The 21098-nt window shown below is 44.5% G+C and overlaps 3 protein-coding genes across 6 annotated transcripts in view; 2 read left to right on the forward strand and 1 right to left on the reverse strand.

The window, feature by feature from the left end:
- Positions 1–21098, forward strand: part of LOC126564205 (sodium/hydrogen exchanger 7) — a 714899-nt gene that overhangs the window by 600960 nt on the left and 92841 nt on the right. The window lies entirely within an intron of this gene.
- LOC126565529 (S-phase kinase-associated protein 1-like) lies at positions 1120–14179 on the forward strand. The gene is made up of 2 exons (XM_050222715.1): positions 1120–1679; positions 14168–14179. Exon 1 carries the CDS (start codon positions 1182–1184, stop codon positions 1668–1670), a length of 489 nt encoding a protein of 162 aa, XP_050078672.1. The 5' UTR covers positions 1120–1181; the 3' UTR covers positions 1671–1679; positions 14168–14179.
- Positions 2992–14916, reverse strand: LOC126560569 (uncharacterized). The gene is given in 8 exon segments (XM_050216527.1): positions 2992–3948; positions 4067–4215; positions 4366–4557; positions 4640–4900; positions 8751–8770; positions 11692–12808; positions 12887–13078; positions 14523–14916. Coding segments are annotated over 8 exon segments (3282 nt in total).

Raw genomic sequence — 21098 nt, forward strand, 5'->3', positions numbered from 1 at the left:
ATTTTCAATTTATTTTTTTTCAACTTGAAAAAGCTAACAAACGAATGAAATGGAAGGATTTGAGTACTACAGGGCGGTCGGGATAATTTTGACAGTTACATTTTTGTTTATAACTCGAGCTTGAGTTGGCATAGGAAAACAAGCAATATGTCATTCGACAGCTAAAAGTGTACGGAACAAGCAGCGAAAACATCCCGGGATAAAAAAAATGCCAAAAAAGTGTACATTGTGCAAGCAGATCACATGCATCATGGTGATCCGCGCCGAACGCGACAACCGCCGACACGGTACAACCGGTGGCTGGCTTACTGCCCGGCGGACGTGCCACGGGTGCCGCAAACCAAGTTCCCCCAGACGGTGATGGTGTTTTCCTGCGTGTTATCGGAAGGGGACGTGATGCCGCCCCACTTTTTCGAGCAGGGGCTGAGGCTGCACGCGGACGGGTACATTTCCATGCTAAAAACCGTCGTAAAGCCTTGGATCACGAGAGTGGCCAACGGCAGACCGTACGTGTTCCAGCAGGATTCCGCTCCGTGCCATACAGCCTCCAAAACGATAAAGTGGTTGGCGACCAATTTCAACTTGTTCCCGGTTCCGGAGACGGGTGGAGGCCGTAATAGAAGCCGAGGGCGGATAGTATGAATAAAATGAATAAAATACATGGTAAGCTACTATTTCTAAAACAAAAAAAAAAAATCCCCGATGATAAATTTAGCCATAATTTTTTTTTCTTTCTCCGTAGGTGACTCTCAAAATTATCCCGAACGCCCTGTACATAAAATATTCGTTTTCTCGTGCCATAAATAACGGCCCGTTCAAAGGTTCGTCCATCAACTGTCAAAAGTGACATTACTGTGCCAGTTAGCAGCGTACGTGATCTAAACTCGCCTATGCAGTGTTTGATGTTTCATTTGCTTTCTCAAACACCTGGGGACAAACACGAGAAAATATTTTCTAGAAAAATTGTGTCTCGGTAAGTATTTTAGCCATTTCAGAACGTCTCTCGTTAATTAGGGGTTGGTAAATCGTTGAACCGATGAAGAGGCAAACAAATTAGCATCAAAAAGTTGCTAAACCGATTGCCAAAACGGGTCGCTAACATTTCCTTGTTTTTCGCTCTTTGTGTATTTTTAGAGTGCTTCCTAGGGATCGATAGTCTCACCAACACACATATACTCACGATGCCTACCATCAGACTACAGTCGTCGGACGGTGAAATCTTCGACACCGATGTGCAGATCGCCAAATGTTCCGGAACCATCAAAACGATGCTGGAAGATTTGGGTATGGACGAGGGTGACGATGAGGTAGTGCCGCTGCCGAACGTAAACTCGGCCATCCTCCGGAAGGTGCTACAGTGGGCCACCTTCCACAAGGATGATCCGATCCCGGTGGAAGATGACGATAGTAAAGAGAAGCGTACCGATGACATCAGTTCGTGGGATGCCGATTTCCTGAAGGTGGACCAGGGTACACTGTTCGAGCTCATCCTGGCGGCGAACTATTTGGACATTAAGGGGCTGCTGGATGTGACGTGCAAGACGGTGGCGAACATGATCAAGGGCAAAACCCCGGAAGAGATTCGCAAGACGTTCAACATCAAGAATGACTTTACGCCGGCCGAGGAAGAACAGGTGCGCAAGGAGAATGAGTGGTGTGAGGAGAAATAGTTTGGGTTGGTGTCTTCAAACAGAAGGGACAGGTATGGACGAAGCTGCCTATCCCTATTATCTTCACAGTGATTTGAGGCTCGAGTTTTGGAGCTGGTGCAAAACTCGGATTTAGCCAAAAAAAAAAGGAAATTTCCTATTCGGTGACTGTTTAGTTTGCTTTAACCACTTCACTCACCATAGATCCGTTTTATGGGATTATTGTAATCATATTTTTTTCAGTTTTGATATATTTTCGTCCAAATGTTCTAGCAACTAAAGGATCAATAAACAGTATGCAGTATAACTTGTAAGTTATACTGCAAATCGAATTCGTTTATTTATAAAAATGTTAATATACAAACATCAAAAAGAACTATTCTATGTAGTAATTCGGACGTTACTTATAATCTTCTGCTCACCATTTGTAGGTTAAATCTCAATCACACGCGGTACTATTGTCATAGCAATAAGAGATTCATGATGTGGAACTTTCCCCCAGAAATGGCGTCCTGTATACATGTATTGCCAAACGGAGAGATAGAGGCAGATGGGCGAGACGCACTGCAAGACAATAGGGTATCTTCTCGATGCCACATGTTTGATCGCCAGTCCAGAAATAGACAAAAATTGGACACCACATGGTGATGGTAGCCTTCTTCGACAACCTTGCAGCCAGAAGACTTCGTCGTAGTGGCAATAGTGATCCCATCGACTGTTAGTCTTTGGGAGGATCGCTTTCAGATTCGGAAGAAGTTTCTCCTTTGCGTTCCGTACGGATGTCGGTCCCACACCAGTAGTGCTTCCCCGTTCTGTCGGGAGAATGAAGAGAAATCGTTGCCGGCTAACGGAATCGTGCCTGGACGCCGAGGACGGCTTTTTGGCAGTATGGAGAACTTCTTTTTTTTTAAGTAAGTGTGATAATTATCCTACGGGAAGCTTCAACAATCATCAACAACTTGTGTAGTGATAGATTCGTGTCTCTTTTATCTTATTAGCAGGGCCGGTAATTGGTTTCCCATTCTCCAGTTACCTTACTTGGCATTACTAAATCTGTCGTCTTTAGAATTCTGATATTTCAGCTTTAACAGGCAGTGTATATGTGATGTGGTCTCTCGTGCAGATGTCTCGACCCTGTCGGCTCTGTACAATGTCGCAGTAGCTTAAGTAGCTTCATAAGTGAAACGCGTTCCGTGCTAACAAAAGAACGGTTAAAACGAAACAAACAAATTGCGCACATAATCTTTAATGTACCGGTGTGCCTCTTATCACAGTTCATGGTTCCATTGAGTTGTTCATTTTTAATTCGTTGGCCTGGTTGGCATGTCTGGTTCTGGTGGCATTAATTGCGTGGTGTGGCTTGGCTAGCTTTAAGCATTGTTTTCATTTCGACCTCTGGCACGTCGGAGGACTTTTTGCCACGGAAATGATTTTCGATGTCTTCCAGCGTGCGACCCTTCGTTTCAGGCAGGAAGAAATACACGAACACGATGCCCAGCATCGACAGGCAACCGAACAGGATGAACACGTTCGAGCTGCCGATAGTCTCCACCATTGAAGGATATATTTTAAGAATAATGAACGACATGGTGTACCCGAAGAAGATGGTCAATCCGGACGCGAAACCACGTATCTTGGTCGGATACACCTCGGCATTCATCGAGAACGGCAGTGTGAGAAAGCCGAGCGTGGCGGTAAAGATAAATGCAACGAGCAGTACTGTTGGGATCCAGGCAAGAGATGTCCCCTTCACCGGATGGATGGCACAGATGGCTAATCCGAACATACAGGAGGCCATACCGAAACCGGAAAATAGAGCCGGTGGACGACGCCCAAACTTGTCGGAGATGAACGACATCAGCACGGTAGTTACAACGCGCGTCAGTCCGACAAACACCGCGCTCAGGAACGGATCGATCGCAACACCGGCCTCGATTGAGAAGCTTGCCGCGTACACGATAATCACGAAGATACCGGTAAACTGTTGGAAGAAGAAGAACGTGCACATGATGGCGAGCGGTTTGTAAACTTCCGGTTTCTTCAACTGATCCAGCTTCGAATTTTTGCCATCCTGTGACGATCGGAAGCGTGCAATGTTGTCCACCAGTGCATCCAGCTCGGCTCGTATCTCGGGATGATCGTCCTCCTTGATGGCACGTACCACCTTTAGGCATCGTTCCGCTTTTGGCATACGCTTCTTGCTCACAAGCCAGCTGGGCGATTCGGGCAGCGGTATTACGGTCAGCAGCGATACGACGGTAAATACGCCACAGATCATACACACGAACCGCCAGTCATTCTGCATTTGAGAAAGTGAAGTGTGATTAGTAAACAATTCGACGAGGCTTGGCAGGCCCAACAACAAAAAAAAACGTCCATTCGTTCGTCCATTCAATCAAGCCTATGATAAGCCGTACCTTGAACACATAGCCGAGCGTGTAGATACTAAGCATGCCGATGGCAGTACAGAAGGCGGTCAGCAGCGTTAGGCGCCCGCGAAGATTTGGATGGGCCACCTCGGCCGCGTATACCGATGCCGGAGTGCTAGATAAGCCTATCGCAATGCCTGTTCGAACGGGCGACATTGAAAAGAAGAGAGAGAAAAGAGAAAAAAAGCGTGTGACAAATGATGGCCATTAGCTTATAGGTAAGACACGCGCTGTTACTGCGTACTGCGAAACAGATAAAAAAGGTCTCCCTCTAGGCGGTAACGTACCTATTATTATACGCGCCACGATTAGCTGGATGAAGAGCGTGGTGCTATCGGTGCGGCTTGCAAAAGACATGATTGCCCAGGAAACGATCGATATGATGTTGATAAAGTAGAGCGTTTTCTTACGCCCGACCTTGTCCAGCAGATAGCCGGAAAGCAGCCCGCCAAAAGGGCACATTATCGATGTGATGGATGCTAGCGGGAAACGATGGGCGAAAAAAGAAATTTGTGAGTCCTGAGCAAAATCTCAAACAAAGCTCGACCTTTTCTCGCTTACCGAACCACGTTGCGTCGGATTCCGTCAGCACTACCGAGGTGGTAGAATTCGTAAGCTCAATCATAGCAATCGAAGGAAAACCGATACCCATCCCGGACGAGATGATGGTAATGTTGGCCACAACCGCCATCACTATCTGAATAATGGCGGCACGGCGTGTTAGCTGCGTTAGGACGGCATGGGTTGGACTCTTCGGTGCGGATGATTTTTCGGTAAGGGCGGCCTCCACCTCGGCCGTATCTTTTCCACTCATTTTGTCGCCTAACAAAAAAAAAAAAAAAAATTGAGAAAAATTGATGTTAAACAGAGTAGGTAATGTTGGCAGGTATTGCTATGGTTATGAAAAGCGTAGGCTACCTGGGTATCAAACGAGCCCAAAAAAGAAACGATACCTGCCAGACAGAGCACGCCCGTTTAACTGATCTTTCCCGATCGACGCGATCGGGAGCGTTAGAATAATTAAAAATTTGGAAGATCGCGCAAAACGAGAATAGGCAATAAAAAAGTAAATCAGGAATATATTTTACAAACAGGTCTTTACGATTTGATGCGCGGAAGTCTCCAGCACTTGGGTGGTTCGACTTTCAGCAAAACATCGAAAGAACGGAGAGAGAGAGAGAGGGATAGTCCTTCGAATTGGTGTACGTTTTGGTGAGATATTAGGGCACCTTGAGGGACTAGAGAATTTTTTGGTGGCCTGTTGCCTCACCCATTCAGCGCGTTCCAGTTCTAACCGGTGTTCGAAACCCGTGTAACTGGATGCAGGGTGACGCTTTACCCTCGTGTAGATTGCCCAACGAGAGAACCCTTCCTTACTACGCACTGTTGCTGCTGCTGCTGCTGCGTTGCCTTCAGAAATAATTGACCTCAATGAATGGCGTGTTGGCGCCGAATGTATTTCTCTTTTTGCACACGTCGGCGGTTTACATGTCCGTAAACATTCGTGCGGCGGACGTTGTAAAAGATCGTCCAACTTACCACCCTGACCAGACTGTATTCCAGTTTACAAGCTTGGCTGGTTTCCAGCACTATATCTGAGAGATCTATCGATGGTCTTAGTTCTGTTAATTGGTGAACAATTTAACACTGAATTTGCTAACACTCGTGTCACGATTTCGTTCCTGATGGTCCTGCTGACTAATAAACTACAGACGACAATGTTATGATGCAGCCGAGCGTCCTGCCACCGAGACTGATCAGCTGGCTACCAACCGACACCGACTCCCGGAGCTATTGGTTGCATGTGGTCGTACCACAGACGCGCAAGTCGTCGGTAGTGAGCATAAATGTTTACCAAACAGTGCCCACGTCTCCCCGGCTGTTATGTGGTGGTGAGATGTGTATGTTCCGGAAGGTTGCTCACCGCAAATACGAAGCATGCGCACAAAACGAACTTCACAACGATTAGCGGATTTGAAAACGGCACGCCAAGAAGCGGGAAAAGAAGAGGGTCATGGTACATTTGACAGCAGTAGTTCGATTTTTTTGCTCGTTCAAGAACCAGTTTTTGAACGAAACGATATTTGGGGTTGGTAATGGTTGGCAGCAAAAAATGTGTGAATTGTTTCATAAAAAATGTGGATAAAATTTCTGTATACAAATTTTGGAACAAGAAAACAAAATAACTCTCTTATAAACTCATGCAACGATCGGCCCCAAAACACAACACTTTGAAAGGAAAGATTTACTGTAACAGGTGGAACAGCACGGTGAAACAAAAGCCGCTCTACCAAAACTGGTGAATTTATAGCTAACCTCTGGGGGAGACTCCTCTTCATCTTTTATGATCACGTGGCCGAAATCCGTGGTGTGATGAAAACCTTTTTAAAGTTATGAGAAAATTAATAATTTACAGATGTCCCTAGCGGAGGTGAATCCCGCCGCTAGCACCAGCATTTTACTTGGACCGCGGTCGCCATTAAATCCACTCCAAGATGTTTGCTTTAGGACGTCGTCTTCTAGTACATCTTGGCTTGTTTGTCCAACAAAGTCTCCCCTCCAGAAGGTGGATTGACCCAATCTAATGCGCAAACCCGTAGCCGAAGTTGCGGTTTTTATTTACACTATACCCCGATGCGAATTGATTCTTTCAATCTCCACCCCACCTGTTGTAGGATGTAGAGTGGACAAGAGCTTATTATCTCTCGTCCTCAAGCTTGTCTGTGAGGTGAGTACGCCCGTTAACCTTCATTGAGGAAACGATACTTCAATCGATTATTATCTGATTGGCCTCAAAAAAAGAAGTGTGTGACTGCTGTGACAGAAAGGTGGCCAGTTATGGTGCCAGTACATGCTGTTCCGTTGAGGGTCATACAGTAAAAAAAAAGATGAGTTGTTGGAATAACAAAGCTATCATCTCTTGCAAGTGAATAATAAATTCAACTAAAAAAATCTAAATAGAGCGAGGGATACAACATTCTTTTTAATATTCTATCCCAGATTTATTTTATCAGATATCCAAAACTAAAAACTTTGATCCGAAATGGTTTATCTTTTAACGTTCTTAAAAGAATTCCTATATTTTTACTAAGTATAAGCAAATTAATGGGGCCGCCTGGTAGTTTGATAACAGGATCGCCGGTCTTCACAGGCAGGACCGGTGCTCAACTCCCATTCGGACCACTCCTCCGTAGTATGTGAGGACTGACTATCCAACTACGTGGTATTAGCAAGCCTAGAAAGCCACTTCATGGCCGGCATGACCTAGTATAGGTCGTTAAGCCCAGAAGAAGAAGAAGATGGAACTAAATTCCTTACGACCAGAATAGCTTTAAGTGTTGGAGATCACTTGTTTAATCTGATTGAACAAGGGGTATCGCAAGGGATTTTAAACAAAAAGGCGTTGGGAAATAAATATTATTTCAAAAGTATCTAATATTGGCATTATACTTACAATAAAGCCAAGGAAAGCGTGTTTTTTTTAAATATTCGAACTCTATTCTTTCCTTGAGGATAGGTTAATTTTTGAAGCCTCCTTTTTTATTCTAATCTGATAAACTAGTGATGCTGAGCTAGTTTTGTTTAACGATGTCTGTATTTTAGCTCATCTTTTGATGATTACAGAGACCGCCAATAAAATAAGACCACCAGCTATTGCACATCAGGTCAATCAGGTCGTCAGGAGATCGTGAAGATAATTTTAGCAACTCTAATTAATGTTATGTGTTGCAAAATTTAGATAAAAATTTTGAAAAAAGTTTTTTGTGGATTGTGTATGATTTATGGTCTCCAAGTTCATTCATATATTTAAAAAAAAATTGGTTGGAAATATTTTTAAACCTATTTCTGAAATCAAATTATTACACAATCTTTAATCGACTTTTTGCTGATGATAATTCTACCAAAATTTGGTATATCTATACCTAGTTGAGGTATCGAAATCAGCACTTTGACAAGTGGCCCTAAAAGTGGCCTTATATTATTGGTATTGGACACTGTATATTGGTTTTAAACGTGAATCATGATTAACATGTCACGTTACATGTTATGTTTTGTAGGCTATCCATTGGAAATTTCTTCAAAAATAGACCTTTTCTCTATCAAACTGAATATGTTCATTTTAAATCTGTGGTATGCCTTAAAATATATTCTTAACATAAGATTTACATAAGATACAGTAAAAGCTTATGTTCAGCAATCCTCATTTTTTCCCTTTTCAAACGGAAAATATAAAGGATTCCAGATTTCGGATCTCTGGTATAGAAATATACGTCAAATGGCGGCCCTGAACAAAAAAACAATTCTAAGAAAACAAAAAAAAAACAGTAACAAACCGCTCATCTCATCGTTTTATTCTTCACCCATCCGGCTATTGGACACTATGCTGATAACAACAAGTTCAATAGCGACAGAAAAAAAAGCAACAGAATGGAACATTTGATGTTTCAGCGCGTCATTAGCACATGGAAAAATGGTTAGTGCTATCATTAGTAGGTCGCGTTCGATGATTATGAGATTCAACTCATGCAACTTGAAACATGGGTTGAAAACTTAAAAATCAAATGTTAGCCTTTAGCGTTGCTGTTTTTATTCCAGTTCCAATGTAGCTGAAGCAATATCTTTCATCTTAACGTACGGAACTCTTCTCTTATCTAATTCGGCCTGGCACCACAAAACCATCCTGAACAGGTTCTCCAACTGCGTGGCTGGAAGTTCCTGGTTGGCTCGCCTAAGTATTGCCTCATTGATCGTGCGTGCTACCTTGTCACGATGGCTTTGCTCCAGCAGCGCTCGGAACGGACTTGTTTGTGGGTTGTTAAATACCAAAAGTGCTAATGTGCGTTCGATTTCGCTGGAAACAACTTCCTGTGAGAGTTCGGCTATCTCGAAAGCTAACGTTTGTGCAAAGGCTAACGCTTCTTCGGTACATTCCGCACGGATTAGTTCGATCAGATGTAGTTGTAGTAGTTGGAACTTCAGCCTGTATTCGGTTTCGAGCAAACCGGGAAAAAAACTCTCCACCAGCTGGGCAGCTTCCAGGGCACAACCTTGAGCAATTAGGCCGACTATTCGCACACGGATGTCTAAACAGCAAGGATCAACCGTTGGATACAGGTTCGATTCCTGGACAAACTTTTCCACCGTTTCTTTGTAACCAGCGCTGAGCAAATAATTTGCAATTATTTTGTGCATGGTTTTCTGCTTAAATGGAAACGTTTGCAGTAGCTGCTTCCACGCCTCAACCGCAGAAGCGTGCTCGTTTGGTTTTGGGTCCATCCAGGACGCACACACTGCTTCAGCTCTCTTAAGCAAACGTTATTAATTGACAGCAGATGTTGGTTCTCGGTTGTGGTTTCCCTGGCAACCAGTGGAACCAGTGGAGAGCTTACCCTGATTGTCAGAAATCCAGAACCAAACATCGAACAGATGTCGGGTAGAGGTGCAAGACTGATCGAGACATCATCAATCATGCATCGCTGGACAGGGGGCATGTGGTACCACTATTAACTGGTGAAATCCTATCCATGTTACCAAAACAAACAACACTTTCAATTTCGTGTTCTCTGCCAACCTCACCACCGTACATCCCGAATGTGATGTGAAAATTGGAAGCAGAAGATGATCTTCCGTTCACATCTCGGGACAGGCGTTTACCCTTGACCGAAACGGCCGAATTCTTATGTGACACTGCGAATGCGGATCTTCTATTAATAACACCCGACCAAACACGGATGGTCGTCAAACTTGTACTTGCAGCAGCAGCATTGCTTTCTGCCTTTCGGAAACGATTGACGTTTTATTATACGCCGGCCACTATAACACAAATTTCGTATACTGTATCAGTTTGTTTTTCTTTTCGGGAGGGGATAAATCTTGTCACATACGGCAAACCCCGGGAAGTTTCTAATCTATTAGGTGGTGCAGAAATTCACTCGAACAAAACACCACGGAGCATGCTGGCAGTTGAAGAGCTGGGTTATCAAAACAGTGACAGAAAGTGCTAGTGGCACCATTTGCATTGATAATCGTAACTTACGCAAAAGGACGACAAGACGGCGCGTTCGACGCCACTCACCACTGTTCTGCACCACACTATCTGCCGGGCACCGACTGTACCGTTATCCGACGGAACGCAAACTGTTCGCGCGCGCGAGAGCCGCTCGTCTTTGGGTAGCGATCGGCGAATACTAAAGTCCGTTGCCATCATCCGGCTAGACTAAATACGCATTATCATCACGAACGGGCCCACGAGCGCAGTTCCACGAATGCGCGAACGCGCGCGTAGAGCGCGCGCATGGCTTATGCTCGGGCCAAGCGACCCGAACCACGCTGCCGGCTGGCGTCGTCGTCAAACGAAGCGGCCGGCGCGCGCGAGAAGCTTTCGGATTTATCAGTAACGGATTTCGCGATCCGCACTTTGAATGAATGTTAGTGACAACGCACCAATTCGTCTACGGACGCGAGAGACGCACAATGAAAAAATAAACATTCAAATGGCGCTAAGCACGTGCTTGCGCTGTGCCCGAGAATGGCGCGAACCCTAACGGGCGTTACGGTTAGCTTGTCTGACATCAATGTTGACCATCCTTGAACTTGATGGATTTATGGAAGCGTGGACTAGAGTAATCCGGACTGAGTACACACACGCACACGAGAGGGTAAGATTAATGCGTAATTTTGCAAGTAATTTAAATATTTAAAGATTTCGAACTAACGCGACACTTCATGATACAAGTTCATGCAATACTTTAGTCGCAGGGATCGAACCGGTTCGGATGTAAATATTTAATTACCATCATTAGAAGCATATATCGGCAGCAGTGATTAAGTGAATTGCCGGTACTTTGTTGTCAGATAATGATAGCTTATCGTGGGCCGCAGAACAAACAGTACGATCATAAACCATTAATAAGCTCGCTATCACGCTGTTGAGTGCTGTGTAATTATCACTCATTTAGGAGGGTTTTTTTTTTGTGTACTGATAGGACTTTCTATTAAGTAGGGCATTAGAATGAATCAAGCAGTTTAAGGCTTTAAATATTTCATTTTTTTATTCGTATTCGGTAGAGTTTCATCTATCTTCGTTACTAAACTATTTAGCGTATGCGTATGCGAGAATGGCACAATGCTTCCCCATTAAGCTACTATTTCTATATAACGTGGAAGTGGTTAGTTAAGTTTTCCTTGCGGATCACAGATCTATCTTCGATCACAGAACGGGAGACTATTTTATTAATATTAACGATGTGTGCAATGTTCCAAAAACGAACGCACGTCTAACGTGATCCATCTTCAGACGACCTCACACGAGCCTGCCATTAGTTAAGTGTATTTTTGGGCAACAGATTAACCACACAACGCGTTTCAATTAAACCTAATTCAGCGCCAATTCCTTTGGAGTATTTGGACGCTTTTCACTAACGCCACCCGACAAGTGCGTACGGCGCGCGCAGATGGACAAATGATTGACATCAATTGAACTCAATCATGGTGCGAAGGAAACTTGAGCTTCTCCTGCTCCATAACCTGCACTCATCAGTTCACTGAGCGGTGAAGTAGCAATGGTTTAGCGTTCCCAAAGCCGTTAACAATCGCATGCTCTGAAAGCACACGCCGTATCATTGGCTCACACACTCTCCGTGGACAGATTGCTGACTTCATCTTCCTCAACCTCTTGCGATGGTGTCGAACCGTGTGACATGCCGCGGAAATAATCCTCAATCTCCTGCAGCGATTTGCCCTTCGTTTCGGGCACGATGTAGATGACGTACAGTACACCCAGCAGGGAGATAACCCCGTAGAAGATGAACACGTTCGCACTGCCAAGATACTCCACCATCGTAGGGTACAGCTTGATCGTGCAGAATGACATCAGGTAGGTGAAAAACACGGTTACACCTGAGGCAGGACCGCGCACCGTCTGGGGAAACAGTTCGGCCAGCATCGAGAAGGGCATGGTAAGAAATCCGAGCGTGCTGGTAAAGATGTACGTCAGTATCAGGACGGTCGGGATCCATTTTAGTGGCTCGATCGGTGGGAAGTAGCTGCACAGTGCCAGTCCGAACATGCACACAAGCATACCGACACCGGAAAAGATGGACGGTGGTTTGCGGCCGAGCGTATCCAGGATGTAGGCCACCAGCATGGTGGCTACTACGCGCGTGATCCCGATCAGCACCGTGCAAAGGAACGGATCCATCGATACGCTCGCTTCCGACGATACCTTAGCCGCGTACACAATGATCACGAAGATGCCGGAAAACTGTTGGAAGCCGAAAAACCCGATAATGATACCGAGTGGCTTGTAGACTTGCGGTTGCTTCAGCAGCCGTAGGAAACTTTCCTGCCCGGCACGTCGCTGAGCCATTACATTATCCCGCATGCGCATCAGTTCTTTCTCCACCTCCGGGATTCGCTGGCTGTACGCACCGTAGCCACGGATTTTCTTGAGCGATCGTTCGGCTTCCTCTTCGCGATCCTTCGACATCAGCCAGGCAGGTGATTCGGGCATGAAGAACAACACCACCAGCGAAAACACACAAACGGCCGCGGCGAGTGCGGCTACCAGGCGGAAATCGTGCGGTATGGCGTACCCCATCGAGTAGATCAGCAGAATACCGACGGCAATACTCAGCGACGTTAGGACGGTCAGCCGGCCGCGCATCTTCGGTGTGGCGATTTCTGCCGAGTATATGGAGGCCGGTGCGCTTACTAAGCCGATGACAATGCCTACGGGTAAACAAGACGACAAATGTTTGTTAGCAAACGGCCTGGTGGGTGTCGGCACAAAGGGATCCCAAAGCTTACCGATGATGACACGAGCGCTTAGGATCTGTGTGTACATCAGATCAAAGTTAGTCATACTGCAAACCGCGATCAGTGACCAAGACACGATGGATAGCACGTTGATAAGCATGAGCGTTTTCTTGCGTCCGATGCGGTCTAGCAGGTATCCGGAAACAAGCCCACCGAGAGGGCACGCGAACGAGCTGATGGAAGCTGTGAGTGTGAGGTAAGGGAAAGTTGTTTCAAACTTCTGCTGATAAAGAACTTATCTAAATTCGTTCGTTTGATCAATAAAACCTTCATCGATCGTCCAAAATAGATTGTCCAAACGAATGTATTTAATTACTTCGATTAAATCTATTAAGGTTTTTAAATCCTAGCTCTCTAATAGAGCAAAGTCATGTCTACTCATGTCTACTGGCATGTTGACTACTCTGTAGGCTCTCATGGAGTAATTCAAGGATATATTCTTAGTATCGTTTGGTTGTCTGTAACGCTCTTTGATCATGTTATCGGTTTTTCTATTTTTCTAGATTCATTAAATTGTCCGCATGATGAATAAGACCTTGATCGAGTGTCCGAAATAGCTTGTCCTGGCGAATCTGTTTAATTGCTTTGATCAACACTGTCTTGGTTTAAATTCGAGCACCGTGTCAGATAGTTCAGAGTAGTGGTCGTGCCTAGTTGACTCCTGCCTAGGCTCTCCTGAAGTTCCTTAAGGAAGTATCTTATGTTATTTTTATTTTTGTGACTTAAGTTTCTTTGTTGTCTATGTGTGTTCTAAGTACTAACTGATTTTCCTTCTCTTTCAATATTTATGTTCTTTTCTACGCGTTGTTCACAGAGGCTGGTTTTACCCTTCTGAAAACTTAAGCGGAAATGGTTTTGGGGCTCTTGGGGGAGCGGGGCAGTTAGGAGGCCCATGACGGAAGGGATACTGAGGCCCAACACCAATCAGTAGTAAGACTTTATCAGAATCGAAACCATTGATACACCTTCATCCTAATTAGCCAATGCTCAGCTCGGGGGGCCCCCGAAGTGGGGGGCCCCACGCGGCCGCTCAGTCCGCTTATAGGAAGATCCGCTTCTGCTTGTTCTACCATCCCTTTGAAGGATTAAAAGAATCATTTAAATCTACAGCTGACTCTTTTGTAGCCCATCCCGTAGTTCCTCGAGGAAGATTCCTTAGCATCCTATTTTATAATTGTATTTTAAGTTTCTGTATTTCTATCCCTTCTCCTGATGACTTTCTGATATTTTTGAACGAGTCCAATAATTAGTTTCAACCGATTTCTTACTAAGGGGTGTCTTCATTCAAGCCTCATTTATTAAAAGGCCTCGTTGTCTGGAGACTTGAACCAAGTGTCGTCCAAGCTTTATTAACAGAAAGATCTCGGAATTGAAAAAAAGATCTCGGAATTGATCTCGGAATTGAAAGAATTAAAATGGGATTCAAACGCTATAGACCTCCTCAAATCTAGACTCCTCACTGGTGCAATGGTCATCCATTCCTTCATCTGCTTTAATGCAAGTCTCATTTTTTCACAGACCGTAAGGTTGGAAGTCTTCATATTCCTCCTAATAATAAGGTCCAGTAATAATGGTATATAATAGTATATGAACCGTACACCTATACTTAGCACATAAAAATGCTTACCGAACCACGTAGCCTGGCTAGTATTCATTCGCAACGGATTGTCCTCGCTGGTAAGCGCGTGCAGCGTTATAGCCGAATAGCCCAGCCCCATACCGGACGACAGTACCGTCAGATTGGCCAGAATGCTCATGATCAGCTGCATACGGGCACCGTTCGTGTGCGCTTCCTTGGTCAGGATCGTTGTCATTTTGTTCATCCCGTAAACCGCCCCATCGTTCTGCCGGGCGTCCGGTTTCCATTGCTTTTCGCTAATAAGCGATATGAACGTGGGCTGAATGTAGTGCAGATTCGAAGAAGCGGTCAGCTGTTCGTGCTCATCTTCTGCAGAGGACAGTTCGGCACGATCTTCCACGGGTTGCAGTTGCTGGGTGGCGGCTTTCGCACTGTGTGCCATTATCAGTACTGCAAAAGAACAACGGTAGAAAGATTACATCAGCTCACGCACCGTAACATGACACCATTGACCGAATGGGCTTCCTGTCAACTAAAGAATTCCCCAGGACTCTACCCCTTTCGCAGTTTCATTATCGCCGCTATCAGCCCATATCGATAATCGATGCTGAGTTGGCAAACAAACTCAATAGCAGCGAAGATTTGCATGTGACAGCATGCCAAGACTTTGTTATGGTACATTTATATACAGCGTCCAACCCACTAAACAACATACTAATCGAACAACAAACCCTGCGATAGTGGTGCGATTGAAGATGATGATGATGCAGGAACTTGCGATGCGATTCCTGCAGATAAGACGCAAAGCTAGCAACACCATCCAAGCGCGCTTTAAGATCCTTCAAGTAATTGGTAAGAGGTGTGGCCACGAGGAAAGTTATTTGTTGCGAATACAGGGGACACCGAGAGAGGGACGGGACGGGCTGTGTAAATACGGCATAAGTACCTCTGCGGGGCAAAGAAAAGTGGTGATAATAGATTGTTACCGTGCGCATTTGATGAACGGTAATCAACGCCAATCGGCATTAATGAGCTGCCCATGCGGTGCGGGCCAAGTCACGACGTGCTGTCGAACCTTGTTTGCCTCGTGAGAGCACTGAGATGGACGGTACAGGACACACGCGCATTTGGATGCGTTTTACAGGTAGTGTATATAGGGGACTGTCACGAATCGGGTGCATTTGCATATGCATGAGCATGTGCCTGAAGAATGTAGACAAGAAGATGGTGACAAGATTTTAAGGGACATGGCTTGTTGCTATTACTAAACGTAGAGTAAAGGTCGTTAGTACACTCTAAATGACGCGCTTTGGAATTCCACAGTTCCGGGGGGGACTTTGACTCGTCGATAGCAGGGCTTATCTCGTACTGCAGGTTTTTTTTGCGACCGATTGAAGCTTACAGATAAATCCAAATGCAATTCTTATCGCTTAAGACACTCGGCAGGAGGTATAAAGAAGTACCCTTATAACATGTTTATACACTTCGACGGAATGATGTAACCAATGGGCAAGTTTGCTGGCCCCATTCTCTGTGGCGGGTTGAAAAGGTCATCCCTCCATCAAGCGATGATAATCTCTCCACCTTGGTGAGAGAACACTTGATTAAGTCATGATAGAACATCTTCACACACAAAGCAAAAAAATCGTTCCTTAAAGCAATTATTTCGCTTATGCAGCACAACATTTCTAATCGAACTTCTTCATCGGTTCCCACATGTTCAGCTGCCGAAGCATATTGGAGGCAACATCAAACCCGGTCCGAATCAGCTGTACGAGCCACAACGCAACGTGAACTTCGCGTGTGGTGATAATGACCTGATAGGTCCCTCCTGAGGAAGTAGTACATCAGATACAGCTTTCGTCGCGCCATATTTCATAGACTGTTTGCTGCCTGGGTAAGCTACATTTCTTCCTGCTGACCCGTGGCATCTTATCTACAGACAGTCTATCAGTCGATTAATTTATTGGACAAATAATTAGCTCGTCGAGAATAATTAAGAACGGATTTGTTTGTCTGTGCAAATACTCGGAAGCTCGGATGGCTGCGAACCTTGATGATCCTTTTTTAATTTAAATCATTTAAAAAAAATGGAAAAACTCTTCCTGGAGTCTGCAAGTCCAGTAGGAATTCCTTCCAGAAGGCGTCTCCTCGGTGTGTGACGTCGGTATAGGGCGATTGCTTAATCACCACCAAAAACCGTACACTTTGGCCAGCATCCACTGAACTCTTCGTCCTCATGGTTCATTGCTCTTTTCCCCTTCCCAAAAAGGTTAGCCCGCCAATCTCTAATCGGCCATGCTTCTCGCCCGTTCTACGTGTGAGACGCGCCTGCGCATGTGCGCCTTCTTGATTGCACCGTTCTAAGTTGTTCCGCCACCTTCGTCGGGACTTAGAATGGCAAGGAAGCAGCTAGAACCGCTTGATCACACTGATGCTTTCGCTGCAGGAAAGTTCCAGAACGCTTGCTGGCGTTTTGGCGTAACAGTGACGCGTACTGTAAACAAACCGCGACTTCCCGAAAGCCCCGAGCCCCGAGAATGGCGCGGATTGATAGCGCGGGATGCGATTTGATGCGTGAATGCCAAGGCCGCAAAGAAGTGGTCGGGATAAGAACGAACCTAGCCACCCCGTACCGTCCCGTGGCAAGAACCGAAAGGTGCCTAATGGGTGCCCGTGTTATCAGGCAAACATTCTCCATTCTTCCTGTACTATTAGTTCACGTTATGAAATAGTCTACTTATCTAGTGTTTCGAGGAATTGAAGTTGAAGTTTTTTTTTTTGCCGAACTCTCCCGTGTCATTGTCCAGCTGGGTGCCATGCAGATAGAAATGTAAACAAAGTGTAGCCAGCAAAAAATATAGCCGACAGGGGCAAACACAATCCGTTTGTCGGTTGTAAATTAGAAAATAATAAACCCTAAATTTTGGGCTTATGGCTCTGCGGTTCAGACAACGCGTCCGCTAAACTGTGTGCCATAAATCCCAAACGGTACGCATCACGTGTAGCTAGAGAATGTTCCACTCTTCTGCACGCACTGGCCACGAGATTGGCGGCAGTAAAGTTCATCTCTACAACAATAATCAGGATAATCAAACACCTCGGTAAACACCTCTCCAGCAACTTAATCCACAGTCAGCGGACAGACAGTGTCGGCATTTATCCAACTCAATATCAAGCGCGTGAGACGTTTTCCTTATCGTGGGGCCCACTAGCATGGCAGATAAAGTACGATAAAATCATACCGCAAAACCAACGCCATTTTTCAAACCATTTTCGATTTCATTTTGCTATTGGCGCTTCTTCAATAAATTCACACTTTAATTAAACGTCCGGCAGCCCGTCCGTCGATTGAGCCGGATGAAAAGGGGTTTGGAATGTTGTTTGCAAAACTGGCCAAAAATAATTGCCGATCTGGGCCGAGGGCCAATTTGTTGGAGCGGGCATGTGTCACATTGTGCTCCAACCACAATCCTGGGACAAGTTATTTTAATAGTCACTACAGCAGTGTTAAGCACGTTTCCCGATTCCCGAAGGTGACATTGGAGAAGGGTGTTTTCGCGTTTCTCGGATGAAAATGCGTCTCGATCGACTGATCATCGCTGCATGTAGGTAGCGATCAGGTTGTGTGATTGTGATGCATTTCTACGCGACTTAAAACTTCAAGATCAACGGCTACGCCTGTACACTAGCCAGATGGAAACAGGTTTGTTGGAGTTTTTGAGTGACTGTGGGGAACTAGTTATTGAAGGGCTTTTGGGTCGTACCTACCTTTAAGGTCTTAGCATTCACTGAAGAGTAAAAAAAAAAAAAACGCGCCCTAACTAACGATCCCAAGCGACAGGGTTTAGAGGTTTCTCTTGATTCGTTTCAAATATTTTTAAACTTCACTATTACTTGGCAAGCTTTCTTGTCTCTTGTTTAGTACTTAAATACTTCTTTATGTGCACTTCACTAACTGTACTTTATTCGTTGATAATGTAAAGGGCTACGTGTCGAGCTGGAACGTTTGTCCACTCTGCGATGGTACACCTCCGATTGGGTTCCTGTCTGATCGTAGACTGTTCGAACCAGCGGCCCGGTCCTGCCCGTTAGTACTCGTCGTCTGTGTCTTCGATGCGCTTGCTTCTACTGTTGCGTCGAACCAGGCCCCCCTATCTCATCTCTCGCTCGTCTTCGTACGCGGTATCAGCTGCTAGCGTAAGTGGACTGGACGCGCTACTGGTGCTGCGTATGTGTCATCAAAACTTGCATATGTGTGCAAAACGGTTCAGGACGATGCGTGAGAATTTGTTTGGCCAACTCTAATACACGATTAGCTATATGCACAGAATGCGACTTGTGTGATGCATCAGCCCTTTTTCTGTTTTCCTGTTGTAATTCGTCACTAGTGCAAACGGATCAGAACGGATTGCACCGATCCTCGTGTCAATAGGTGCAGCGATCAGTGCACTATAAACACTGCTTGATTAAGCGATAATTGGCCATTGAAGCTAGTCAACTTCCGCCGCAAACAGTCCCTGTGATGTGAGTGGAATGCGTTGCACTGCTCTCAAGTGTGTTACTGGGGCAATTTCTGTACATTAGGAATTTATTTTACAACATTTCTTGCAGCAGTATATTCTGAAGGGCAGCTTGATAACACGCGTAATCCATTTGCTATTCATCGTAAAATTAAACTAAAATATACAAAACAAAAAAACGATCTGATGTCTAAAAAAGAACAACAACCGACGCTTATCTTATCACAACACTCTCCTGCATCGGCGGCATCGTTCGTATATGAATTTTCGGCATCATTTGGGCCAAATATTCACTTCCTCATTGTTTTGTTTAAATGATTTTGCATGTATCAGGATGTATCGGCATCGTAGCCTACGGAAATCATGTCATCTGTTGCGACGATCTGGTGACAAATTATCGGCGTAAATGATAGCATAACAATAACAAACAGGTGATGCTTTGCGTCTTTTATCAGTTTTTTTGCTCTTATCAATCAAACTAAAAAGAGGTCGTGATTGTTGTGCTGTTTACTGGTCAATGGATTTATCATTCATTACCCTAGTTTTAAAAAAAAGTCAACAAAAATCTATTTAGAGCGTAGCAACTACAGTGTAATGTTGCTTACAGCGTAAATGTCACAGAAAAGCTCATACAGAAGTTTAATATTGTTTATTTTCTAGCCGTTAAAATTATGCTTGCTGCTAAAGTTTTTATGCTTAAAATTAGTTAAAATAAATTGGCTTCCAAAACATAAAATTTTCCTGAAACTATTTGAAAATTAGCTCCTAGAATCGAATAGAAAAGGAACTTCAGCCAAGACGCAAAAAGAAAACACGTGGAAACGAAATTTGAATCAAACGGCATAAATAATAGCGCCACCTGCTGGAAAGAAGAAACAGCAAATATACTAGCGCCACCTGTGTGTCAGTTGAAAGAAGCTTGCAAATGAATAGCTCAATGTGTTGTGTTTGAATACGACCACGTGGTTTTGAGATGGTGCACGTGGTGAACGTGAGTGCTGTTCGTTGTTCTTAATAATTAGGAACACGTTTTTTATTAGCCTTTGCGTTCTTTGTTTACCAACTTGTATCCTAAATCATTTGCGCTGTTTGGCAGCCGTTGGTTCGAAGATTACCTTATCATAAACATTCATTAGCGTCTTCACTTCTGTGTTTCTCTTTGTTATATTTACTTTTTATAGATTTTACAAAATATGGCTGATTTTGATGATTTTCAGCTCATTGTATTGGCTTATCGACCTTTCTTTATCATCCGTTTTTTTATCACCGGTTCCCTTTATTATGTATTTCAAGGATTTTCATATAATTTTAATTTAGTCATTTAAATCAGTGTGAAATCGGCTTTATAGATTAAACTAAAACATCAGTCCAAGTAAAGTTTAATTAAAAGCTATGAAAGTAGTATAGCTACTCTATTCTCTATATTTTTTAGCAAAATAAAACAAGGTCTTGTGTCGATGTACTACGCCTCCCCGAACCGTTTACAGCTTTGCACGGTTTTTTTTTCTTTTCTTTGTGTGACGAAAGTGTGAACCTTCCAATCACGTCGCTGATTAAAAAGCTAGTCGCCAGTGTCGTTGTAACGAATGTCTAACAAACCAGTTGTTTAATCATTTGGAAGGTAGCATCTTCGTTGGTGGGATGCAACACCAACATCAACCATACCGTGTGGTACATCACGGTCCCTCGGCTTTCCTGTTTACGGCAGCCCTTGTCACCTCGGCAAGCGCGAGTGTGTGTGTGTGTTGTTGGTGGAGTTCTCAGTATGATCAGGTGTTAGCTTTGCGTGCGTCGCTGATTCAAAATCGAAGCGTATGCTTGATCAACATAAGGGAAACCGTGCCCGCGCGAATGAATCATCCGAACAACCGTCGCATAATGTCGTCGCATAGGGGCGCTTCGCTTTTCACGAAACATTTGCACAATTATCACAGCCATGTGAGAGTCGTCTACGTAGGTATCCTTCGCACCAAAATAAAACTCCACGATAGGCATCATTGAATGTTCACAGCAGGAAGATAATTCTTTTAATTGCTCACTCTAGCAAGCATTAGCAGAACAAGGAACACCTCCTGACGGAATGATTCATTCCTTGGAGGTA

This window comes from Anopheles maculipalpis, chromosome 3RL (assembly GCF_943734695.1).
Source record: "Anopheles maculipalpis chromosome 3RL, idAnoMacuDA_375_x, whole genome shotgun sequence".
In the NCBI taxonomy this organism is placed as follows: domain Eukaryota; kingdom Metazoa; phylum Arthropoda; class Insecta; order Diptera; family Culicidae; genus Anopheles; species Anopheles maculipalpis.

Excerpts from the sequence above, each read along its gene's own strand:
- LOC126565529 (XM_050222715.1), top strand. The coding sequence starts at position 1,182 with ATGCCTACCATCAGACTACAGTCGTCGGACGGTGAAATCTTCGACACC.